Source organism: Coregonus lavaretus (assembly GCF_964263955.1).
Source record: "Coregonus lavaretus genome assembly, chromosome: 6".
Taxonomy (NCBI): Eukaryota; Metazoa; Chordata; class Actinopteri; order Salmoniformes; family Salmonidae; genus Coregonus; species Coregonus lavaretus.
Window position 1 is genome coordinate 64,279,169 of NC_139993.1, and position 27,734 is coordinate 64,306,902.

Sequence of the window (27,734 nt, forward strand, 5' to 3'; positions counted from 1 at the left end):
GTGAACCCTTGAACTGTCCGCTATGCTAGGGCCATGTGTTGTGCGCAATCATGTGACACAGCAATATTTGATCCTGTGTTTTGAAGCTGTATCCAGAAAAGAGAATTCCACCTAAAAAATGAAAGCAGTTGTCTGAGGACGGAGCTGGACCATCTGACATGAGAAGAAAAAGGGGACGGTCTGATGAAAAAGCTTTTAAATAAAGGTTAAAATCCAGGCGTGTGACATGACTGCCCAAAACACAGGACCCTAGTTATGACTGGAACGTCAGCCTGTTGCATTGTTGGTCCTGATTCAAGGCTGCTGCAGTCTGACACTTCCCCAAAACACCTCTGAGCATTGGACTGCTTGTCCTGCCGTACGTGTGTTGTGTGTGCAAGATATTGGGTCTGTGCGTGTGTGTGTGCACTGGGTGATTATGTGGAAGCCGTGTAAGTTCGTCACGGCTGGGCCCACACCTTCCTCTTCCCCTTCCTGAGGTCAGGCTGTCACAGTGAGAGACGACTCTCCTTTCATCTGCTCTCCGAGACGCATCCTCCTCCGTCTGTCTGGCAGCCACTAATGTCCCGTCAGCCAACACCGAAACCAATCTTCCCAGAACTCCCTCCTGTGTGACACATTGTCACGCAATGGGCTTGACTGGTTTTAACATCTCACCAATCTTCAACAAAATATATGCCCATTCAGTGGAGTTGGTTTCACCCCTGCTGAGACACAGGATTAGTAATATTTTCCATTGGTCTAAGTAGAGATGTAATACTCATTAATACTCCACGCGTTATTCGTTTTTGTGTCTGTGTGTGTTGGGGAAGGCAGAAGACACATCTAACCCAAAGGACAATAAAGTATCTATATTGCTAGATATATTACTGGCATCTCTTGCGAAATATATTTTTATCCCAGTGAGACACACCTGGATAAATAAAGTTGAGCTCTTTCTCAAAGCTCCTGATCGGGATCACGTTCTGTGCGGGTTATTTTACACTCCATAGCTACTGCTCCCACTCCACCTCCCATGTGTTATTATACACTCCATAGATACTGCTCCCACTCCACCTCCCATGTGTTATTATACACTCCATAGATACTGCTCCCACTCCACCTCCCATGTGTTATTTTACACTCCATAGATACTGCTCCCACTCCACCTCCCATGTGTTATTATACACTCCATAGATACTGCTCCCACTCCACCTCCCATGTGTTATTATACACTCCATAGCTACTGCTCCCACTCCACCTCCCATGTGTTATTATACACTCCATAGATACTGCTCCCACTCCACCTCCCATGTGTTATTATACACTCCATAGATACTGCTCCCACTCCACCTCCCATGTGTTATTATACACTCCATAGATACTGCTCCCACTCCACCTCCCATGTGTTATTATACACTCCATAGATACTGCTCCCACTCCACCTCCCATGTGTTATTTTACACTACATAGATACTGCTCCCACGTGTTATTATACACTCCATAGATACTGCTCCCACTCCACCTCCCATGTGTTATTTTACACTCATTTACATTTACATTTTAGTCATTTAGCAGACGCTCTTATCCAGAGCGACTTACAGGAGCAATTAGGGTTAAGTGCCTTGCTTAAGGGCACATCGACAGATTTTTCACATAGTCGGCTCGGGGATTAGAACCAGCGACCTTTCGGTTACTGGCACAACGCTCTTACCCACTAAGCTACCTGCCGCCCAGAAGTTTACACTCCATAGCTACTGCTCCCACTCCACCTCCCATGTGTTATTTTACACTCCATAGATACTGCTCCCACTCCACCTCCCATGTGTTATTATACACTCCATAGATACTGCTCCCACTCCACCTCCCATGTGTTATTATACACTCCATAGATACTGCTCCCACTCCACCTCCCATGTGTTATTATACACTCCATAGATACTGCTCCCACTCCACCTCCCATGTGTTATTATACACTCCATAGATACTGCTCCCACTCCACCTCCCATGTGTTATTATACACTCCATAGATACTGCTCCCACTCCACCTCCCATGTGTTATTATACACTCCATAGCTACTGCTCCCACTCCACCTCCCATGTGTTATTATACACTCCATAGATACTGCTCCCACTCCACCTCCCATGTGTTATTATACACTCCATAGATACTGCTCCCACTCCACCTCCCATGTGTTATTTTACACTCCATAGATACTGCTCCCACTCCACCTCCCATGTGTTATTATACACTCCATAGATACTGCTCCCACTCCACCTCCCATGTGTTATTATACACTCCATAGATACTGCTCCCACTCCACCTCCCATGTGTTATTATACACTCCATAGATACTGCTCCCACTCCACCTCCCATGTGTTATTATACACTCCATAGATACTGCTCCCACTCCACCTCCCATGTGTTATTATACACTCCATAGATACTGCTCCCACTCCACCTCCCATGTGTTATTATACACTCCATAGATACTGCTCCCACTCCACCTCCCATGTGTTATTTTACACTACATAGATACTGCTCCCACGTGTTATTATACACTATATAGATACTGTTCCCACTCCACCTCCCATATGTTATTATACACTCCATAGATACTGCTCCCACTCCACCTCCCATGTGTTATTATACACTCCATAGATACTGCTCCCACTCCACCTCCCATGTGTTATTTTACACTCCATAGCTACTGCTCCCACTCCACCTCCCATGTGTTATTATACACTCCATAGATACTGCTCCCACTCCACCTCCCATGTGTTATTATACGCTCCATTGATACTGCTCCCACTCCACCTCCCATGTGTTATTATACACTCCATAGATACTGCTCCCACTCCACCTCCCATGTGTTATTATACACTCCATAGATACTGCTCCCACTCCACCTCCCATGTGTTATTATACACTCCATAGATACTGCTCCCACTCCACCTCCCATGTGTTATTATACACTCCATAGATACTGCTCCCACTCCACCTCCCATGTGTTATTATACACTCCATAGATACTGCTCCCACTCCACCTCCCATGTGTTATTATACACTCCATAGATACTGCTCCCACTCCACCTCCCATGTGTTATTTTACACTACATAGATACTGCTCCCACGTGTTATTATACACTCCATAGATACTGCTCCCACTCCACCTCCCATGTGTTATTATACACTCCATAGATACTGCTCCCACTCCACCTCCCATGTGTTATTATACACTCCATAGATACTGCTCCCACTCCACCTCCCATGTGTTATTATACACTCCATAGATACTGCTCCCACTCCACCTCCCATGTGTTATTATACACTCCATAGATACTGCTCCCACTCCACCTCCCATGTGTTATTATACACTCCATAGATACTGCTCCCACTCCACCTCCCATGTGTTATTATACACTCCATAGATACTGCTCCCACTCCACCTCCCATGTGTTATTATACACTCCATAGATACTGCTCCCACTCCACCTCCCATGTGTTATTATACACTCCATAGATACTGCTCCCACTCCACCTCCCATGTGTTATTATACACTCCATAGATACTGCTCCCACTCCACCTCCCATGTGTTATTATACACTCCATAGATACTGCTCCCACTCCACCTCCCATGTGTTATTATACACTCCATAGATACTGCTCCCACTCCACCTCCCATGTGTTATTATACACTCCATAGATACTGCTCCCACTCCACCTCCCATGTGTTATTTTACACTCCATAGATACTGCTCCCACTCCACCTCCCCGGCGATATCGCACTTCCGCATCTGCGGTGAAAGGTGACAGAGCTATAGCGGGTGTTTGTCGGACCATGAGACATCCCGAAAATCGGTCTTCTCACAGAAAACCTACAAACTATTATGACAACTCTGTGGAAAGATGAGACTCTCATGAACACGATGACCCTCACAAGCGTCTTGGTGCAGCCGACCTGCCAACTTCTGTCTGTAGCGTCCGAACCGTTTGGGCTACACACTAATATGACCGCTCTGTGGAAACGTGAGCCTACCACGAACACGTAGATGTGGGTTGTTTTGCTGTATGACTCCCACAGGCCTCACAAGACTCATCTCATCTTGAGAAAATTAATGGAAGGACAGTATACAGTTGAAGTCTGAAGTTTACATACACCTTAGCCAAATACATTTAAACTCAGTTTTTCACAATTCCTGACATTTTATCCTAGTAAAAATTCCCTGTCTTAGGTCAGTTAGGATCACCACTTTATTTTAAGAATGTGAAATGTCAGAATAATAGTAGAGAGAATTATGATTTATGATTAATGATTTATTTCAGCTTTTATTTCTTTCATCACAATCCCAGTGGATCAGAAGTTTACATACACTCAATTAGTATTTGGTAGCATTGCCTTTACATTTTTTAACTTGGGTCAAACGTTTCGGGTAGTCTTCCACAAGCTTCCCACAATAAATTGGGTGAATTTTGTCCCATTCCTCCTGACAGAGCTGGTGTAACTGAGTCAGGTTTGTAGGCCTCCTTGCTCGCACACGCTTTTTCAGTTCTGCCCACAAATTTTCTATAGGATTGAGGTCAGGGCTTTGTGATGGCCACTCCAATACCTTGACTTTGTTATCCATAAGCCATTTTGCCACAACTTTGGAAGTATGCTCGGGGTCATTGTCCATTTGGAAGACCCATTTGCGACCAAGCTTTAACTTCCTGACTGATGTCTTGAGATGTTGCTTCAATATATCCACATAATTTTCCTTCCTCATGATGCAAAAACGAGTTTTAATGACTCCAACCTAAGTGTATGTAAACTTCCGACTTCAACTGTACATATACATACAGTGAGGGGGAAAAAGTATTTGATCCCCTGCTGATTTTGTATGTTTGCCCACTGACAAAGACATGATCAGTCTATAATTTTAATGGTAGGTTTATTTGAACAGTGAGAGGCAGAATAACAACAAAAAAATCCAGAAAAGCGTATGTCAAAAATTTTATAAATTGATTTGCATTTTAATGAGGGAAATAAGTATTTGACCCCTCTGCAAAAATGACTTAGTACTTGGTGGCGAAACCCTTGTTGGCAATCAGAGGTCAGACCTTTCTTGCAGTTGGCCACCAGGTTTGCACACATCTCAGGAGGGATTTTGTCCCACTCCTCTTTGCAGATCTTCTCCAAGTCATTAAGGTTTCGAGCCTGACGTTTGGCAACTCGAACCTTCAGCTCCCTCCACAGATTTTCTATGGGATTAAGGTCTGGAGACTGGCTAGGCCATTCCAGTACCTTAATGTGCTTCTTCTTGAGCCACTCCTTTGTTGCCTTGGCCGTGTGTTTTGGGTCATTGTCATGCTGGAATACCCATCCACGACCCATTTTCAATGCCCTGGCTGAGGGAAGGAGGTTCTCACCCAAGATTTGACGGTACATGGCCCCGTCCATCGTCCCTTTGATGCGGTGAAGTTGTCCTGTCCCCTTAGCAGAAAAACACCCCCAAAGCATATTGTTTCCACCTCCATGTTTGACGGTGGGGATGGTGTTCTTGGGGTCATAGGCAGCATTCCTCTTCCTCCAAACACGGCAAGTTGAGTTGATGCCAAAGAGCTAGATTTTGGTCTCATCTAACCACAACACTTTCACCCAGTTCTCCTCTGAATCGTTCAGATGTTCATTGGCAAACTTCAGACGGGCCTGTATATGTGCTTTCTTGAGCAGGGGGACCTTGCGGGCGCTGCAGGATTTCAGTCCTTCACGGCGTAGTGTGTTACCAATTGTTTTCTTGGTGACTATGGTCCCAGCTGCTTTGAGATCATTGACAAGATCCTCACGTATAGTTCTGGGCTGATTCCTCACCGTTCTCATGATCATTGCAACTCCACGAGGTGAGACCTTGCATGGAGCCCCAGGCCGAGGGAGATTGACAGTTATTTGTGTTTCTTTCATTTGCGAATAATCACACCAACTGTTTTCACCTTCTCACCAAGCTGCTTGGCGATGGTCTTGTAGCCCATTCCAGCCTTGTGTAGGTCAACAATCTTGTCCCTGACATCCTTGGAGAGCTCTTTGGTCTTGGCCATGGTGGAGAGTTTGGAATCTGATTGATTGATTGCTTCTGTGGACAGGTGTCTTTTATACAGGTAACAAACTGAGATTAGGAGCACACCTGAGATTAGGAGCACTCCATTTAAGAGTGTGCTCCTAATCTCAGCTCGTTACCTGTATAAAAGAAACCTGACCAATCTTTCTGATTGAGAGGGTGTCAAATACTTTTTTCCCTCATTAAAATGCAAATCAAGTTATAACATATTTAACATGCGTTTTTCTGGATTTTTTTGTTGTTATTCTGTCTCACACTGTTCAAATAAACCTACCATTAAAATTATAGACTGATCATTTCTTTGTCAGTGGGCAAACGTACAGTGGGGGAAAAAAGTATTTAGTCAGCCACCAATTGTGCAAGTTCTCCCACTTAAAAAGATGAGAGAGGCCTGTAATTTTCATCATAGGTACACGTCAACTATGACAGACAAATTGAGAAAAAAATATCCAGGAAATCACATTGTAGGATTTTTTATGAATTTATTTGCAAATTTAAGTATTTGGTCACCTACAAACAAGCAAGATGTCTGGCTCTCACAGACCTGTAACTTCTTCTTTAAGAGGCTCCTCTGTCCTCCACTCGTTACCTGTATTAATGGCACCTGTTTGAACTTGTTATCAGATTAAAAGACACCTGTCCACAACCTCAAACAGTCACACTCCAAACTCCACTATGGCCAAGACCAAAGAGCTGTCAAAGGACACCAGAAACAAAATTGTAGACCTGCACCAGGCTGGGAAGACTGAATCTGCAATAGGTAAGCAGCTTGGTTTGAAGAAATCAACTGTGGGAGCAATTATTAGGAAATGGAAGACATACAAGACCACTGATAATCTCCCTCGATCTGGGGCTCCACGCAAGATCTCACCCCGTTGGGTCAAAATGATCACAAGAACAGTGAGCAAAAATCCCAGAACCACACGGGGGGACCTAGTGAATGACCTGCAGAGAGCTGGGACCAAAGTAACAAAGCCTACCATCAGTAACACACTACGCCGCCAGGGACTCAAATCCTGCAGTGCCAGACGTGTCCCCCTGCTTAAGCCAGTACATGTCCAGGCCCGTCTGAAGTTTGCTAGAGTGCATTTGGATGATCCAGAAGAGGATTGGGAGAATGTCATATGGTCAGATGAAACCAAAATAGAACTTTTTGGTAAAAACTCAACTCGTCCTGTTTGGAGGACAAAGAATGCTGAGTTGCATCCAAAGAACACCATACCTACTGTGAAGCATGGAGGTGGAAACATCATGCTTTGGGGCTGTTTTTCTGCAAAGGGACCAGGACGACTGATCCGTGTAAAGGAAAGAATGAATGGGGCCATGTATCGTGAGATTTTGAGTGAAAACCTCCTTCCATCAGCAAGGGCATTGAAGATGAAACGTGGCTGGGTCTTACAGCATGACAATGATCCCAAACACACCGCCCGGGCAACGAAGGAGTGGCTTCGTAAGAAGCATTTCAAGGTCCTGGAGTGGCCTAGCCAGTCTCCAGATCTCAACCCCATAGAAAATCTTTGGAGGGAGTTGAAAGTCTGTGTTGCCCAGCGACAGCCCCAAAACATCACTGCTCTAGAGGAGATCTGCATGGAGGAATGGGCCAAAATACCAATAACGACTTACAGAAAATATTTGACCTGTGTCATTGCCAACATAGGGTATATAACAAAGTGTTGAGAAACTTTTGTTATTGACCAAATACTTATTTTCCACCATAATTTGCAAATAAATTCATGAAAAATCCTACAATGTGATTTTCTGGATTTTTTTTCTCATTTTGTCTGTCATAGTTGACGTGTACCTATGATGAAAATTACAGGCCTCTCATCTTTCTAAGTGGGATAACTTGCACAATTGGTGGCTGAAACTTGCACAATTGGTGGCTGACTAAATACTTTTTCCCCCCACTGTACAAAATCAGCTGGGGATCAAATACTTTTTTCCCTCACTGTACATACATATACACATACATACATATAAATACATATACATACATATATACATATCCTTTAAAAATATATATTTCCCATTATCATTTTGACCTAAGTGTATGTAAACTTCCGACTTCAACTGTATATGGAGACTGTTTAGTGCCAAAAATAAGGGGTTAAATACATGGGGGGGGACATCCTGATATTTATTATCTCAGATATAGGACAGACACTTTAGAACAAACTTTCATTTTATTATTTTTGGGACTCTGTTCCATGCAGTGAATCTGTAATTCAACGCGTTTGAATGGGCTAATAGCATTAAGGCCAAATATATATACTTCAAAATTTAAAATCAAATAGCTAAGTCATCCTTGGCATGACCTTCTTAAAACAATTCCATATAGCTTAGTAGAACCCCCTCCCCGGCTTCGACTGTAGAGGGTTAATATTCTACTGAAGCTTGGAATGCAATAGTTGGAACATTTCTTTTGAACATGTCCTTTGTGTACAACATGAAGTTGGTTTGTTCATCAGGGAAGCGGCAGCGGAGCACAGAGCATCCTCTAGGTTGGCAGCGGAACAAAGAGCATCCGCTAGGTGTAAAATCTCTTCAGCCACGGCAAAACGGGTTTCCAGAACATCCGTAACCTCAGCCACTCCGAATAAAGTTTCCATACGTATTTCAGATGTGTTCTCTCCTTTCCCCCGAACACAGATGATATGTCCTCCAGTACCCCCAGCAGTACATATTTATGTTGTGGTCCCGGACAAGCACACCTGATTCTACTTGTCAACTAATCTTCAAGCCCTTGACAAGTTGAATCATGTGTTTTTGTCCAGGGTTACAACAAAATGTGTGCTGTTAGGGGTACTTGAGGACCCAGAGTTGGGAAACACTGGGCTAACTGATGTGTGCAGTATGTTTACCCTTGTGTTTCTCTCTGTCCTCCAGGAACCTGCTCCCCATCAGTCACGTGTGTACAGAGGAAGGAGAGAAGCCCATGGTACTGCTGCCCTATATGAACTGGGGTAACCTCAAACTGTTCCTGAGACAGTGCAAGCTGGCCGAGGCCAACAACCCACAGGTGAGCCCCTAACCCTGGCTCCGGCCTACTGCCGTCCTACCGTTCTATGGTTATCCTACCATTATCCAAACCCTGGCTCCGGCCTACTGCCGTCCTACCGTTCTACTATGGTTATCCTACCATTATCCAAACCCTGGCTCCGGCCTACTGTCATCCTACCGTTCTACTATGGTTATCCTACCATTATCCAAACCCTGGCTCCGGCCTACTGCCGTCCTACCGTTCTATGGTTATCCTACCATTATCCAAACCCTGGCTCCGGCCTACTGCCGTCCTACCGTTCTACTATGGTTATCCTACCATTATCCAAACCCTGGCTCCGGCCTACTGTCATCCTACCGTTCTACTATGGTTATCCTACCATTATCCAAACCCTGGCTCCGGCCTACTGTCATCCTACCGTTCTACTATGGTTATCCTACCATTATCCAAACCCTGGCTCCGGCCTACTGCCGTCCTACCGTTCTATGGTTATCCTACCATTATCCAAACCCTGGCTCTGGCGTACTGTCGTCCTACCGTTCTATGGTTATCACTACGCCGCCAGGGACTCAAATCCTGCAGTGCCAGACGTGTCCCCCTGCTTAAGCCAGTACATGTCCAGGCCCGTCTGAAGTTTGCTAGAGTGCATTTGGATGATCCAGAAGAGGATTGGGAGAATGTCATATCGTCAGATGAAACCAAAATAGAACTTTTTGGTAAAAACCCAACTCGTCGTGTTTGGAGGACAAAGAATGCTGAGTTGCATCCAAAGAACACCATACCTACTGTGAATTATGGAGGTGGAAACATCATGCTTTGGGGCTGTTTTTCTGCAAAGGGACCAGGACGACTGATCCGTGTAAAGGAAAGAATGAATGGGGCCATGTATCGTGAGATTTTGAGTGAAAACCTCCTTCCATCAGCAAGGGCATTGAAGATGAAACGTGGCTGGGTCTTTCAGCATGACAATGATCCCAAACACACCGCCCGGGCAACGAAGGAGTGGCTTCGTAAGAAGCATTTCAAGGTCCTGGAGTGGCCTAGCCAGTCTCCAGATCTCAACCCCATAGAAAATCTTTGGAGGGAGTTGAAAGTCCGTGTTGCCCAGCGACAGCCCCAAAACATCACTGCTCTAGAGGAGATCTGCATGGAGGAATGGGCCAAAATACCAATAAACAGTATGTGAAAACCTTGTGAAGACTTACAGAAAACGTTTGACCTGTGTCATTGCCAACATAGGGTATATAACAAAGTATTGAGAAACTTTTGTTATTGACCAAATACTTATTTTCCACCATAATTTGCAAATAAATTCATAAAAAATCCTACAATGTGATTTTCTGGATTTTTTTTCCTCAATTTGTCTGGCATAGTTGACATGTACCTATGATGAAAATTACAGGCCTCTCTCATCTTTTTAAGTGGGAGAACTTGCACAATTGGTGGCTGACTAAATACTTTTTTCCCCCACTGTAGTTAGCAACTTCCTTAAAACTGCACGCAGAGACATTAAAATGGTATCCACGAGTTCTTCTGACTCTGGGGAAGTAGAATTGCTAAGTACCCCTTTAATCTGGAGCTTAAGGCATAGACACTGTGTCCCATTGTGCTTGGTACCCCCAGGGGTCCTTTGATCCACTTGGCACGTAACGTAACGTAAATCCAACCAATCAATCAGCCTTGAACCGAGACTCTCGATTCTCACACGCACATGCGCGCGCACACGCACGTTCCGAGAGGGAAAAGCCCTGTTGAAGGTGCAGCAGAAAAAACCTGCTGACTAATTTTCCATCACAAGACTAAGCTTGCTGCTCAATAGCTGTGAAGAGAACTTCCTTTGTATGTTTGGGATAACACACCACCACTTTGCCTCCCGTCCATCCTCTCAAAATATACTTTTGCCCGATTTGGTAGGGGACTGACAAAGACATACTCGTAACATTTCTTTCCTTGTGCTGTCGTAAAATAAACATGTAGACATAAATCATCGGTGTATCTTTAGATACGTCCCAAATGGCACCCTATTCCCTATATAGTGCACTACTTTTGACCAGAGCGCTATGGGGAATTAGGTTGCCATTTGGGAGACACCCTGAAGTGTCTGGAAAGCACGGAGAGAGCATAGCATTATTCCGGTCTTTAGCATAGCTTTATTCCGGTCTTTAGCATAGCATTATTCCGGTCTTTTGCATACCATTATTCCGGTCTTTTGCATAGCATTATTCCGGTCTTTAGCGTAGCATTATTCCGGTCTTTAGCGTAGCATTATTCCGGTCTTAAGCGTAGCATCAATACAGTCTTTAGCATAGCATCATTCCAACTTTAGCATAGCATTACAGTTTGGCTCATTCTCTACTCAACATTTAAAAAAATTAAAAATAAAAATACGCCATTTAGCAGACGCTTTTATCCAAAGCGACTTAGTCATGTGCGCATACATTTTTACGTATGGGTGGTCCCGGGGATCGAACCCACTACCTTGGGGTTACAAGCGCCGTGCTCTACCAGCTGAGCTACAGAGGACCAACCTACATCTGCTTCACAAGGTGTTATTATATCTGTTAAAGTAAACAAAGCCCTTGTGTAAATACAGTACCAGTCAAAAGCTTTTCTGATGTATCAAATACTTATGTCATGCAATAAAATGCAAATGAATTACTTAAAAATCATACAATGTGATTTTCAGGATTTTCTCTCACAGTTGAAGTGTACCTATGATAAAAAATTACAGACCTCTACATGCTTTGTAAGTAGGAAAACCTGCAAAATCGGCAGTGTATCAAATACTTGTTCTCCCCACTGTATACCATTTGTCTATTCGCTCTGTCACTAACATAGGCCTATGGCATTGTAGTAAATTCTTGTTTCAAAGACAAAGGTGGGCGCACATATCCAGATTGGTGACCAGAAAAAACGTTTGCTTAATTTTCTCCAGTTTTGCAAAAACAGAGTAGCCTACCGACGTTAATATTATCCATGTAAAGTACCGTTTAGCATGTAAAGTACAGTTTAGCAATGTTTAGCATGTAAAGTCTGTTTGCTACGGACACATCTTTTCTACATCAATAAAGGCTACCTGGTGATTTCATTAATCATTTTCATATTTCAGATAGGCCTAGTTTGGGTGGGTTAATTCTATAGCACAGTGGTGGTACTGGTATGTCTAAAGATAGCTGTGACAGCACACTACCTTCAATACTTATGGGATGAAGATGGAACATTCTGGCGAAATGGTTAGGATATCTGCAGTATTGAAGGTCCCCAAGAACACAGTGGCCCTCCATCATTCTTAAATGGAAGAAGTTTGGAACCACCAAGACTCTTCCTAGAGCTGGCCGCCCGGCCGAACTGAGCAATCGGGGGAGAAGGGCCTTGGTCAGGGAGGTGACCAAGAACCCGATGGCTGCTCTAACAGAGCTCCAGAGTTCCTCTGTGGAGATTGGAGAACCTTCCAGAAGGACAACCGTCTCTGCAGCACTCCACCTTTCAAGCCTTTTATGGTAGAGTGGCCAGCGGAAACCACTCCTCTGTAAAAGGCACATGACGGCCTGCTTGGAGTTTGCCAAAAGGCACCTAAAGACTCTCAGACCATGAGACTGATGAAACCAAGAGTAAACTCTTTGGCCTGAATGCCAAGCGTCACGTCTGGAGGAAACCTGGCACCATCCCAACGGTGAAGCATGGTGGTGGCAGCATCATGCTGTGGGGATGGTTTTCAGTGGCAGGGACTGGGAGACTAGTCAGGATCCAGGGAAATATGAACGGAGCAAATTACAGAGAGATCCTTGATGAAAACCTGCTCCAGAGCGCTCAGGACCTCAGAGTTATGTAAATGTGATATATCCGTTTTTTATTTGTAATAAATGTGCAAAAACTTCTAAAATCCTTTTTTTGCTTTGTCATTATGAGGTATTGTGTGTAGATGAGGGGGAAAAAACAATTTAATCAATTTTCGAGTCTCATAGCAAAGGGTCACAATACGTATGTAAGGCGCTTCAACAAAGTACTGAGTAAAGGGTCTGAATACTTATGTAAATAAGTTATTCTTTTTTTTGTTTTTTATACATGTGCAAAAATGTCCACCTGTTTTTGCTTGTCATTATGTGGTATTGTGTGTAGATTGCTGAGGATTTTTTTTACTTAATCCTTTTTAGAATAAGTCTGTATCGTAACAAAATATGGAAAAAGTACAGGGGTCTGAATACTTTCCGAAGGCACTGTATATATGGTTCTGGGTTTAATCACGCTTTAATGTTTTATATGTACAGTGAGGGGAAAAAAGTATTTGATCCCCTGCTGATTTTGTAAGTTTGCCCACTGACAAAGACATGATTAGTCTATCATTTTAATGGTAGGTTTATTTGAACAGTGAGAGACAGAATAACAACAAAAAAATCCAGAAAAACTATGTTATAAAATGTTATAAATTGATTTGCATTTTAATGAGGGAAATAAGTATTTGACCCCTCTGCAAAACATGACTTAGTACTGGTGGCAAAACCATTGTTGGCAATCACAGAGGTCAGACGTTTCTTGTAGTTGGCCACCAGGTTTGCACACATCTCAGGAGGGATTTTGTCCCACTCCTCTTTGCAGATCTTCTCCAAGTCATTAAGGTTTCGAGCCTGACGTTTGGCAACTCGAACCATCAGCTCCCTCCACATATTTTCTATGGGATTAAGGTCTGGAGACTGGCTAGGCCACTCCAGGACCTTAATGTGCTTCTTCTTGAGCCACTCCTTTGTTGCCTTGGCCGTGTGTTTTGGGTCATTGTCATGCTGGAATACCCATCCACGACCCATTTTCAATGCCCTGGCTGAGGGAAGGAGGTTCTCACCCAAGATTTGACGGTACATGGCCCCGTCCATCGTCCCTTTGATGCGGTGAAGTTGTCCTGTACCCTTAGCAGAAAATCACCCCCCAAGCATAATGTTTCCACCTCCATGTTTGACGGTGGGGATGGTGTTCTTGGGGTCATAGGCAGCATTCCTCCTCCTCCAAACACAGCGAGTTGAGTTGATGCCAAAGAGCTCGATTTTGGTCTCATCTGACCACAACACTTTCACCCAGTTCTCATCTGAATCATTCAGATGTTCATTGGCAAACTTCAGACGGCCCTGTATATGTGCTTTCTTGAGCAGGGGGACCTTGCGGGCGCTGCAGGATTTCAGTCCTTCACGGCGTAGTGTGTTACCAATTGTTTTCTTGGTGACTATGGTCCCAACTGCCTTGAGATCATTGACAAGATCCTCCCGTGTAGCTCTGGGCTGATTCTTCACCGTTCTCATGGTCATTGCAACTCCACGAGGTGAGATGTTGCATGGAGCCCCAGGCCGAGGGAGATTGACAGTTATTTTGTGTTTCTTCCATTTGCGAATAATCGCACCAACTGTTGTCACCTTCTCACCAAGCTGCTTGGCGATGGTCTTGTAGCCCATTCCAGCCTTGTGTAGGTCTACAATCTTGTCCCTGACATCCTTGGAGAGCTCTTTGGTCTTGGCCATGGTGGAGAGTTTAGAATCTGATTGATTCTGTGGACAGGTGTCTTTTATACAGGTAACAAGCTGAGATTAGGAGCACTCCCTTTAAGAGTGTGCTCCTAATCTCAGCTCGTTACCTGTATAAAAGACACCTGGGAGCCAGAACTCTTTCTGAAAATTATAGACTGATCATTTCTTTGTCAGTGGGCAAACGTACAAAATCAGCAGGGGATCAAATACTATTTTCCCTCACTGTATGTATGTCTCTGGGTTTAATCACGCTATAATGTTGCCTGGCGCTGATGTCTTCTTTAACACAAAGGGTCCAATTAATACGAGTTGAGTCACGCTGACAGATCAGGTCACAGAACATTAAACAGCTGGAAATCTCTTCCCTGTGCGTATGCATGCCTGTGTGTGCATGCGTGTGCCTGCATGCGTGTGTCTATGACAGCTGTAAATCTCTGCTCTGTCCATCAGAGCCAGCCCCGGCCCACAATGCACCTCACCCCAGCAGTGTGTCTGACTCAGGCTGAGGTTGCATCCCAAATGGTACCCTTTTCCCTATGTAGTGCACTACTTTTGACCAGTGCCCATGGGGAATAGGGTGCCATTTGGGATGCTGGGCAGGATTACGTCAAAGCCGTGATGTGGTGCATCAGGAGCCCTCTTTCTTTCTTCTGGGGAATTAGCTCTCACAGCATGTCATCCGTCCTCTTCAGCTCTCACAGCATGTCATCCGTCCTCTTCAGCTCACACAGCGTGTCATCCGTCCTCTTCAGCTCACACAGCATGTCATCCGTCCTCTTCAGCTCACACAGCATGTCATCCGTCCTCTTCAGCTCACACAGCGTGTCATCCGTCCTCTTCAGCTCACACAGCATGTCATCCGTCCTCTTCAGCTCACACAGCATGTCATCCGTCCTCTTCAGCTCTCACAGCGTGTCATCCGTCCTCTTCAGCTCTCACAGCGTGTCATCCGTCCTCTTCAGCTCACACAGCATGTCATCCGTCCTCTTCAGCTCACACAGCGTGTCATCCGTCCTCTTCAGCTCTCACAGCATGTCATCCGTCCTCTTCAGCTCACACAGCATGTCATCCGTCGGCTAGTTGTCTGTCACCTTTCCAGGTAAAACACAATATGTTTATGTAAATAGACGCCGCTAGGCTAAGCTACATGAATTAGCATCATGACATGCTGTTTATGTGTACTCTGCGAGGCTAAGCCATCCGAGCTAATTGGACAGATAACACGATGGTAGTGAAGCAGGCTTATGGTTCCTCCTGTCTCACTAGATGATCTTCTACTTTGGATGTGTCCCACCTAGGATCTACATAGTGCACTGCTTTTTACCAGAGCCCTGTGGGCCTTTTGGTTTCTGTATTAGTCAGGGGTCCTTCAGGCCTGTCTCTTGGGGCCCTCTTAAAAACAAAACAAATAGCTTTTATCCTAAACAGGCTATATGGCCCTCTGTCCTGTCTGTAAAACTTTAATAGCTACAAGACTAGTTTCATTCTTGTTATACAGTATTTTTCTTGTGGAATCTGAAAAGTGCTTTAAAAAGCCTCCCATAATAAGTCCTACTACAGTGATCTGAAAAGTGATTGAAGCCATTGTTATTTTTTCTCAGAGTGGTGAAATTGTAAACCTCACCAACCAGGCTACTTCTCTGAATATCCACTTTCCACCACGCTCTCTCGCTCTCGCTCTCGCTCTCTCTCTCTCTCTCTCTCTCTCGCTCTCGCTCTCTCTTTCTCTCTGTCTCTCTCTCTTTCTTTCTCTCTCTCTCTCTTTCTCTGTCTCTCTCTGTCTCTCTCTCGCTCGCTCTCTCTCTCTCTCTCCCCCTCTCATGCTCAGTTTCTCTCCCTCTGTCTCTGTAGGCCATCTCCCAGCAGGACTTGGTCCACATGGCGATCCAGATCTCATGTGGGATGAGCTACCTGGCCAGGAGAGAGGTCATCCACAAAGATCTGGCCGCCAGGAACTGTGTGTGAGTATCTCATGACCCTGTCCTGCTCGGCTCATCTGCGAACACTCTATGCAGGAGTTGTGACAGAGCGCAGATATGGGATATGCATCCGTTTTGTTGTTTTTATTTTTGTCCTATCGTGATGCAACGGTGCCGAAACTATATTCTAGACACCCACCTGAGCGACCCACCCACTAAGGAGAAGTCTATTACTGCAGGTAGCCTACACAGCCATGACAGAAAGATGAACGCAGACCCACTAAAGCAGCACTGCCCCAAGAGCCTGAGCCTGAGTATATGTACAACATATGATAATAATAATAATATGCCATTTAGCATATGAGTGTATACAACTATTTAATCCATTTTAGAATAAGGCTGTTACGTAACAAGGTGGAATAAGTCAAGGGGTCTGAATACTTTCACTACCTCATACCCCTGCACATTGACTCAGTACCGGTACTTCCTGTATACAGCCTCATTATTGTATTGTTTTACGATTTCCTTTTTTATTTAGCAAATATTTGTCTTTTTAACTCTGCGTTGTTGGGAAAGGGCTCGTAAGTAAGCTTTGCACGGTGAAGTCTACACCTGTTGTATTCGGCGCATGTGACCAATACAATTTATTTGATTTGATAACATACCATTTAGAAAACCTACAGAAAGTGTTTGTCAACTACTGTGTTGGGTGATACCTTCGGTTCACACTTTCTGTTAAAGGTCCCTATATAAGGACTTGATATCACATTTGTAACCAATACACAACGCATTCATAAGCATTTCATAAACACTTAATAGCAACAACTGTAAGAGCATGTAAATGTATGTTGAATCAGTTAACCATGTCCTCTACCCCCCCTCCTCTCCTCTGTTGCCATGTCCTCTACCCCCCTCCTCTCCTCTGTTGCCATGTCCTCTACCCCCCCTCTCCTCTGTTACCATGTCCTCTACCCCCCCTCCTCTCCTCTGTTGCCATGTCCTCTACCCCCCCTCCTCTCCTCTGTTGCCATGTCCTCTACCCCCCCTCCTCTCCTCTGTTGCCATGTCCTCTACCCCCCCTCCTCTCCTCTGTTGCCATGTCCTCTACCCCCCTCCTCTCCTCTGTTGCCATGTCCTCTACCCCCCCTCTCCTCTGTTACCATGTCCTCTACCCCCGTCCTCTCCTCTGTTGCCATGTCCTCTACCCCCCCCTCTCCTCTGTTACCATGTCCTCTACCCCCCCTCCTCTCCTCTACCCCCCCCTCCTCTCCTCTGTTGCCATGTCCTCTACCCCCCCTCCTCTCCTCTGTTGCCATGTCCTCTACCCCCCCTCCTCTCCTCTGTTGCCATGTCCTCTACCCCCCCTCCTCTCCTCTGTTGCCATGTCCTCTACCCCCCCCTCCTCTCCTCTGTTGCCATGTCCTCTACCCCCCCTCCTCTCCTCTGTTGCCATGTCCTCTACCCCCCCTCCTCTCCTCTGTTGCCATGTCCTCTACCCCCCCTCCTCTCCTCTGTTGCCATGTCCTCTACCCCCCCTCCTCTCCTCTGTTGCCATGTCCTCTACTCCCCCTCCTCTCCTCTGTTGCCATGTCCTCTACCCCCCCTCCTCTCCTCTACCCCCCCCTCCTCTCCTCTGTTGCCATGTCCTCTACCCCCCTCCTCCCCCCCCCCTCCTCTCCTCTGTTGCCATGTCCTCTACCCCCCCTCCTCTCCTCTACCCCCCCTCCTCTCCTCTGTTGCCATGTCCTCTACCCCCCTCTTTTCCTCTGTTGCCATGTCCTCTACCCCCCCTCCTCTCCTCTGTTGCCATGTCCTCTACCCCCCCTCCTCTCCTCTACCCCCCCCTCTCCTCTGTTGCCATGTCCTCTACCCCCCTCCTCTCCTCTGTTGCCATGTCCTCTACCCCCCTCCTCTCCTCTGTTGCCATGTCCTCTACCCCCCTCCTCTCCTCTGTTGCCATGTCCTCTACCCCCCCTCCTCTCCTCTACTCCCCCTCCTCTCCTCTGTTGCCATGTCCTCTACCCCCCTCCTCTCCTTTGTTGCCATGTCCTCTACCCCCCCTCCTCTCCTCTGTTGCCATGTCCTCTACCCCCCCTCCTCTCCTCTGTTGCCATGTCCTCTACCCCCCTCCTCTCCTCTGTTGCCATGTCCTCTACCCCCCTTCCTCTCCTCTGTTGCCATGTCCTCTACCCCCCCTCCTCTCCTCTGTTGCCATGTCCTCTACCCCCCCTCCTCTCCTCTGTTGCCATGTCCTCTACCCCCCCTCTCCTCTGTTGCCATGTCCTCTACCCCCCCTCCTCTCCTCTGTTGCCATGTCCTCTACCCCCCCTCCTCTCCTCTGTTGCCATGTCCTCTTACCCCCCTCCTCTCCTCTACCCCCCCTCCTCTCCTCTGTTGCCATGTCCTCTACCCCCCCTCCTCTCCTCTGTTGCCATGTCCTCTACCCCCCCTCCTCTCCTCTGTTGCCATGTCCTCTACCCCCCCTCCTCTCCTCTGTTGCCATGTCCTCTACCCCCCCTCCTCTCCTCTGTTGCCATGTCCTCTACCCCCCCTCCTCTCCTCTGTTGCCATGTCCTCTACCCCCCCCCTCCTCTCCTCTGTTGCCATGTCCTCTACCCCCCCTCCTCTCCTCTGTTGCCATGTCCTCTACCCCCCTTCCTCTCCTCTGTTGCCATGTCCTCTACCCCCCCTCCTCTCCTCTGTTGCCATGTCCTCTACCCCCCCTCCTCTCCTCTGTTGCCATGTCCTCTACCCCCCCTCCTCTCCTCTGTTGCCATGTCCTCTACCCCCCCTCCTCTCCTCTGTTGCCATGTCCTCTACCCCCCCTCCTCTCCTCTGTTGCCATGTCCTCTACCCCCCCTCCTCTCCTCTGTTGCCATGTCCTCTACCCCCCCTTCCTCTCCTCTGTTGCCCTGTCCTCTACCTCTCTTCCGCTGACAGTATTGATGACAGCATGCAGGTGAAGATCTGTGACAACGCCCTGTCCAGAGACCTGTTCCCCACGGACTACCACTGTCTGGGAGACAATGAGAACAGACCGGTCCGCTGGATGGCCTTGGAGAGCCTGCTCAACAATGACTTCTCTACTGCTAGTGATGTGGTGAGGACACACACAGGAAGCCAGCTAAGGCCATGGAGCGCTCCTCTCCACCACCAGCCAGACAGCCATGCCCTGATGTCCCTCCCTCGTACCTGACCTCTTCATTCCTGATGTAGCTCTGCTGCTCCGAGTCCTCACCCCTCCCTCTTTATATCCTCCGCACCCTGTCTTGACTTCCTCTAAACCTCTCTGGGTCATAGGTTACTACACACATGTTAATGAACCAGTGTTACAGCCGCACACATCCGCACACAGCGCCACACACACACAGCGCCACACGCACACACAGCGCCACACACACACAGCACCACACACACACAGCGCCACACACACAGCGCCACACACACAGCGCCACACACACAGCGCCACACACACAGCGCCACACACACAGCGCCACACACACACAGCGCCACACACACACAGCGCCACACACACACAGCGCCACACACACACAGCGCCACACACACACACAGCCGCACACAGCCGCACACAGCCGCACACACAGCACCACACACACACAGCGCCACACACACACAGCGCCACACACACACACAGCGCCACACACAGCCACACAAAGCCACACACACACATCCACGCACGCACACACACGCACACACAGCGCCACACACACACACACACAACCACACACACACACAGCCACACACACACACACAGCCACACACACACAGCCACACACACACAGCCACACACACACACACACACACAGCCACACACACACACAAACACAGCGCCACACACACAAACACAGAGGTATTGTTAATGAACCATAGTCACCAAGTCAGGGCATGATGACTCCAGGGATCCTAGTAGTCATTCAGACTTTCTCCTAAAGCTTTCATTGATGTCAATGGAAGACTTGAGCGATTTTCTGAGTGTGCATCTCAAGTCTGAATACCTTCTGGTTCATGTTCAGCTACCATTGTGGATCTCAAGTCTGAATACCTTCTGGTTCATGTTCAGCTACCGTTGTGGATCTCAAGTCTGAATACCTTCTGGTTCATGTTCAGCTACCGTTGTGGATCTCAAGTCTGAATACCTTCTGGTTCGTGTTCAACTACCGTTGTGGATCTCAAGTCTGAATACCTTCTGGTTCATGTTCAGCTACCGTTGTGGATCTCAAGTCTGAATACCTTCTGGTTCATGTTCAGCTACCGTTGTGGATCTCAAGTCTGAATACCTTCTGGTTCATGTTCAGCTACCGTTGTGGATCTCAAGTCTGAATACCTTCTGGTTCATGTTCAGCTACCATTGTGGATCTCAAGTCTGAATACCTTCTGGTTCATGTTCAACTACCATTGTGGATCTCAAGTCTGAATACCTTCTGGTTCATGTTCAACTACCATTGTGGATCTCAAGTCTGAATACCTTCTGGTTCATGTTCAGCTACCGTTTGTTATATTGTCTTTGTAGAACACTGGCCAATTTTCTGAAGATGACTGATGAATGAAGTGGTGACTTGGTTTCAAAACCTTAATAATTTTTATATTATTGATGTTTATATTATTGATGTTTATAGTTATACTCTACTGGAATAATCTTATCATGTTCTGTTCTTTGGAAATAGGAAATTGGTTAAAAGCTAAAGTCGGATGGATTCAGTATGTTGGGAGTTGCAGCCACTACCTACAATGGTTCTGATAACTGGCTGTTCTCAAACACTGCATGGTTCAGAGAGACGGGGTTCGCTTTCAAGCCCTTATCAAAACATTTAGGAACAATGTTTTCTATGTTGGGTGTACATTTTCAGCTAAATTTCCTTGCATTGTGTCAGTGGAATGCTTTGTTCAGCCATTGGCGCTGTTCAGCCTGTACAGAACATAACTTTCCCTGACACTAATCTCACACTGAGAGACCTTATCCCTAATTTTAACACATTTCTGCAACAGAATATAGAACATTGTTGAAAAGTTTCCCTGATTTTAAATCCATGCATGTGAAGTATCTCTGTCCTATGTTGTATTGTTTAGCCTGCATATAGCTAATGTTCCGCAGAGACAACCAGAAGGTCCAAGAGAGATTTGTACACACACTTTCCTTTGTTCGTCCTAGATATTATTTAGTGTATGTCTGTCACCCTGTCTTGTTGGTCATATCAATGGATGTCTGTCCCATATAAATAGAATTAATTGAATCTTTATTCCTTTGGTCCGTTCTGCCTTGTGATCTGACCTCTAAACACCTGACCGCTAACCTGTGTCCCTGTTCCTCAGTGGGCGTTTGGTGTGACCCTGTGGGAGCTGATGACCTTGTAGTCTAACCCCTGACCTCTTAACCTGTGTCCCTGTTCCTTAGTGGGCGTTTGGTGTGACCCTGTGGGAGTTGATGACCTTGTAGTCTAACCCCTGACCTCTTAACCTGTGTCCCTGTTCCTTAGTGGGCGTTTGGTGTGACCCTGTGGGAGTTGATGACCTTGTAGTCTAACCCCTGACCTCTTAACCTGTGTCCCTGTTCCTTAGTGGGCGTTTGGTGTGACCCTGTGGGAGTTGATGACCTTGTAGTCTAACCCCTGACCTCTTAACCTGTGTCCCTGTTCCTTAGTGGGCGTTTGGTGTGACCCTGTGGGAGTTGATGACCTTGGGACAGACCCCTTACGTGGACATCGACCCCTTCGAGATGGCAGCCTATCTGAAGGACGGATACAGAATAGCACAGCCAATCAACTGTCCCGATGAACTGTAAGTACAATAGCACAGCCAATCAACTGTCCCGATGAACTGAAACACAGACATACAGGGCTTTTAGACCGTTTTTATGTGTTTTAATTGATTAAGTTTGATCAACACTTATTGTAATTGACAATTCTATAGTTTTATTGGTCTTAAGTATTTCCTGTATACTGTATCTCATGAGAATTGTCTCGCAGTTTGAATCTCCAGCTGTTCGTTAACTGTAGTGTATCCCTTCAGAATAATGATATGGCTTCTTATGGGATGTTCTCCTCTCTCTTATCAACATAAGCACATGTACTGTCCTGCATGGAAAGTTGACTATAGGACTGTCCTGCATGGACAGTTGACTATAGGACCCTCCAGAGGGGAGACAGTTGACTGTAGGACCCTCCAGAGGGGAGACAGTTGAATATAGGACCCTCCAGAGGGGAGACAGTTGAATATAGGACCCTCCAGAGGGGAGACAGTTGAATGTAGGACTCTCCAGAGGGGAGACAGTTGAATATAGGACTCTCCAGAGGGGAGACAGTTGACTATAGGACCCTCCAGAGGGGAGACAGTTGACTATAGGACCCTCCAGAGGGGAGACGGTTGACTGTAGGACCCTCCAGAGGGGAGACAGTTGAATATAGGACCCTCCAGAGGGGAGACAGTTGACTATAGGACCCTCCAGAGGGGAGACAGTTGAATGTAGGACTCTCCAGAGGGGAGACAGTTGAATGTAGGACTCTCCAGAGGGGAGACAGTTGAATATAGGACTCTCCAGAGGGGAGACAGTTGACTATAGGACCCTCCAGAGGGGAGACAGTTGACTGTAGGACCCTCCAGAGGGGAGACAGTTGAATATAGGACCCTCCAGAGGGGAGACAGTTGACTATAGGACCCTCCAGAGGGGAGACAGTTGACTGTAGGACCCTCCAGACGGGAGACAGTTGAATATAGGACCCTCCAGAGGGGAGACAGTTGACTATAGGAACCTCCAGAGGGGAGACAGTTGACTATAGGAACCTCCAGAGGGGAGACAGTTGACTATAGGACCCTCCAGAGGGGAGAGAGCCAAATGGGTGAGAGTTCAGCTTCAGCCGGATGCCTTACATACTAGGGTTGGGCGGTAGCCAGACGTCATACTGTCCTACTCTCATCCTGGGATTTACGGTATTACCGGCTCAGTACACAAGGGGGCGCCAAAGAAACACAAAAAGTCCATTTGGCGTCTATTAGCAGAATGCTAACAGAATTAGCACAAGTAATAGAGCATTTCCATGGAGGCTGCTAGCTAAATATGCTAACGAGTGCAAAAACATGCAATCCAGCTCATAAAGTTATACATATATAGGTAGGAGCTACCGAATGTCATTTTTGGTGAGTTTGGACATTTATAAGCAAATGAACAAAGTTATGAGGCATGCTTATGAGGCATGCTTGTCTGAAGGAAGACCAGTACTGCCTCTGGGGCAGCATGTGTACACTCTGTGTCTGGGTGGAGTCTGGAGTCGCTAGGGCAACGGGCCTGCCTGCTCTGCTCGAAGAGGGGGGAGGAGCAGACGGCCCGAGAACTGAGCGGAGAACGAAACGCTAGGAAATCAAGAGCCTACAGATAACTCATACAAAGGGCTTTGACTTCTCGAACAAAGCAGAAAGCTAACACAATATGATGCCCGTCACCTTATTTAATTCAGCCACTTAGATAACTAGCAACTTTAGCTTAGGGGTCGCGTTAACGCAGAATTTGAAGAATTTGAAATATCTTGTTTTGTAACTGCAGCTCTAAAATGCTTCTTATTGTAATTTTTGCTCGGCGTCAAACAAATTCTGTGCTTCAGTTTCTCTTCTCCACTAAAGGCCTTCTATCAGCAGGCTGCTTTCTCACTGTGTCGATACTTTGCTCCAGTATTTTTCTCCGGTAAAATGCAAGCTCATCTTTAAACAAAACATTAGGAAATGTAGCTGGCTACGTTCTTTCTATGATAAACATTAGAAATATGATGGGCATGCATTTGTTTTTGCTGCGTTGCACTTCTGTTGTCATCTGATGAAAATGAAGCTATTTTCTGCCGAATGTGTTGCACGAATGTATTTTTTTGTGTGAAGGAAAACTATAGTTGCACATCCCTGATCACTCAAATTAAGAAAATAACACTTGTCTTTCAATATAAAAACGCGACCCCTGTCAATACACAGCTGGACTCACCGGCTCCCGCTTTCTCCGGTTGTGCTATTTACAAACAAACACGTGACTGGCTCAACCGTTCTGGGGAACTACGGTAAACTTCACAATGTAAAAATAACGTGACGGGTGAAATGAAGAACGCAATCTGTTTTATCTCCTAACATACTGCACAAGTTGACTGCGGGTATTTACTTTAAAAAATAGCTAAAAAATATTACAAATGTATAAAAACAACTTCTAAGAAATAGTTTCGATGGTATTGGAAAAACCATCTTGTGGCTCTTTCCAAATACCCCGTTATACAGTATATACGGTAAACAAGCCTAGTGCACACACACACAGGCACGTGCACGCACACACACACACACACACACACACACACACAGCCCATGTTCGGGAGTCTCTGTTTGCATGTGTTATTCTAGAGCTGTATAAGTCCAGCAGCTACGTGGCGGGGGCAGCTGTCTCTCAGCGTCATTCATTACAGACGGAGTCTTATCCACGTCCTGCGTCTGTCGGGGGGGCTGCAGGGAGGCGTTGGACTGCTGTGGACGAGCTGGCCAGGAATCACAAAGGGACAAAAACTGGCTTCTGTGGCTGAATCCCAAATGGCACCCCTACTCCCTATATTAGTGCACTTTTGACCAAGGTCCCTCGCCTCTGACCTTTTTCCTCCCCAGTGCGTTTTTAGAAGCAGATGAGAACGCAAGGAATTGAGGAAAGACAAATTGTGAAAGAACCTATGTCCGCTTCAAAGCTAGATGTTCAAAAGTAGCGCACTATACAGGGAATAGTGTGCCGTTTGGGACTTCGGTGTTACTGTCATCACTTCAACACTCCGTGATGTACGGTTGGATGAGCGGACGCCAACAGCGTTGGACAGGCAGGGAAGTTGAGGAAAAGCTAATCGGACTGTTGTTTGGGGAGCTGCGGCACACGTTTCCTTCAGAAAGAGTAGGCGTTGAGTTGGATTGTTCCACCAGATAGAAGAATTCAGGAGACCTTGAGGGATGCAGGACTGATGGTGTGATGTTGATTTCTCTGATGACCCAAGTACTGAATAGCCTTGACACTGGGAATGTGACATTTTTTTTTAGTACATGCAGTGCTTTTTAGACCCCATTTGGCAGTCCTTATGGGGTTTTGAGTCAACGTACACTGTGCTAGCCTAAATGGCTTGTGCGAGGTGCATGTTCACTTGCTGACCCAGCTAATTCTCTCTCTCTGTCTGTTTGTCTGTCTGTCTAGGTTTGCAGTGATGGCGTGTTGCTGGGCCCTGGATCCAGAGGAGAGGCCGAAGTTCCAGCAGCTCGTGCAGTGTCTGACTGAGTTTCATGCGGCGTTGGGGGCATACGTCTAAAATCTAGCCCCAGGCTTCTGCACGGACCAGGCCCAGGAGTTACTGAACAGCACTAATCACCACGAGGAATACATGTACAAACCTTGTGCCTTTAGAAATTGAAAGAAGACTTTATTATGAACATTATTATGAGGAATTGTTTTGAGTGAGGTTTCTGTAATTCGTGCAAGCTTCAAGCTGTTCTCACAGCGGAGTTCGATGGATTCTCTTTCAGAGGTCGTCATATTTCCCAGCAATACCTCACAAGCTTCCAGAACAGACCTATACCCTCACTATGTGACCCACAAGGACGTCACCTCTTTTAGAAGAACGTAAGAAGCTTTAAAAGCTGTCACCGCCATTTTCCTACCAACTTTTGAGGACCCGTTTGTAAAGACAGACTATGCTAATATGTTGTTTTTTTCCATGTTAGAGAAGAAGAGATGTACGTTTCTGGTTGTAGATCTGAGAGGATGAGTCCACCGTAGACTGAGGCTTCATGTATAGTGGCAGGGCACCAAAGTGGACACCCTCTTCACCTAGTACACTACATGGGGCATTTGGGCCGCAGATGGAGCGTCTTTTGTGTACTGAAGTCATGGTACGGTAAACTCAAGGTTGGTACGAGAGGCCTCTTTGGGGGATGGAACGGTCGGTCTCCAAGGCCAAAGCAGCTCTGCTCTGCTGGACATTTTATATTGGACAATGACATGTGGTGTGTCTCTAGTCTCCACAGATCTCCACTGAAGGACCTATTGAACATTTTGTGCCACACGTTAGTTTCCCTTTTCCTTGGGAGACGTGCCAATGGAGCGCTAGCATAGCTGTCGTTGTCGCCACATCCCATGATCCCTTTAGTATCTGTTTAGCCAGTAGTGTTGACCAGACTGTATGAATGCTACAGACCGTGTACAGGACACTACATACCCTCATGGAGAATGATTGGTTTATGAGTTATGTTGTTCACTCATTGGAAAGCTACCCATTGTATCCCCTTTTTGATATTCACAATCACAACTAGCAAGTTCAATATCACATATCTGAGGGGAATGAATATCTAACAGGGTTGTCGTCATCGATAATATTCTGTGTTTTTGAGTTTGACTGTTCTGTGTCAGAACAACAACCCAGCTACCCAACCACACGTTGTTTTGAGAAAGTATGAATTTGTACTAGGGACACTAATCACTGCGAAAAACGGAATAAGTGCCAACCTTGGCAACGTCATGGCTAGCTCTTGTCCGAGGCGTTACGTGCTGCTTGCTCATGCTGAGCCTTCAGCATCAGCAAGCAGCAGGTAATGGCCTGGGGCCAGAGCTACATCATGGCCTCATCTTCTAAGATCTGTAGGATGTCAACAGGATCACTGCATGTTGAATTAAAGGGTGTTCATTCTGTAAACTGAATTCAGACCCCAAAAATTAAATGCGTTTCTTCTGATTCATGTGGTCGGTTTTTATATGTAGGTTTTCACCCGTTCTGTTTGTAAAGGCTGTGTCCCAAATGGCACCCTATTCCCTATATAGTGCACTACTTTGGACATAGGGCTCTGGTCAAAAGTAGTGCACTATGTAGTTCACAGGGTGCTGTTTGGGACACTATCCTAAACGTTTGCCTGTTTTTGAAGTGCAGGAGGAAATGGGCCTGGCCTGATTGGCAGGATCCTCGCTGTGCTTAGGAGTTTCCTGAACATCAAAGCTTTTATTGTACAGTAGCATAGCAATGGTTTCACAGTCGCACAGCCAAGAACCAATCTGAATTATAATCACAGTAATTGATAACCACAACTCGGGCTGAGGAGGTATTACTGAGGCACAGAGACGTAACATATAGGATTTATAAAGGCTCATACATGCCTATAACAAGTTATTAAGCATTATACCTGCAGGCTATAAGTGTTACCTATAGAACAGTTTCAATAACCAAGAA

At 46.3% G+C, this 27,734-nt stretch overlaps 1 protein-coding gene across 3 annotated transcripts in view; it reads left to right on the forward strand.

Moving 5' to 3' along the window:
- Positions 1–27,245, forward strand: part of LOC311131266 (tyrosine-protein kinase RYK-like) — a 96,679-nt gene extending 69,434 nt beyond the window's left edge. For all 3 annotated transcript variants that reach the window (XM_084164135.1, XM_084164136.1, XM_084164134.1), the window contains 5 exons: positions 8,963–9,095; positions 16,439–16,548; positions 19,447–19,606; positions 22,166–22,302; positions 25,715–27,245. In XM_084164135.1, the coding sequence (XP_084020261.1) occupies positions 8,963–9,095; positions 16,439–16,548; positions 19,447–19,606; positions 22,166–22,302; positions 25,715–25,826 (652 nt within the window). In that variant the 3' untranslated portion in view covers positions 25,827–27,245. The remainder of the gene's footprint in view (positions 1–8,962; positions 9,096–16,438; positions 16,549–19,446; positions 19,607–22,165; positions 22,303–25,714) is intronic.
- The last annotated feature ends 489 nt before the right edge of the window (positions 27,246–27,734 follow it).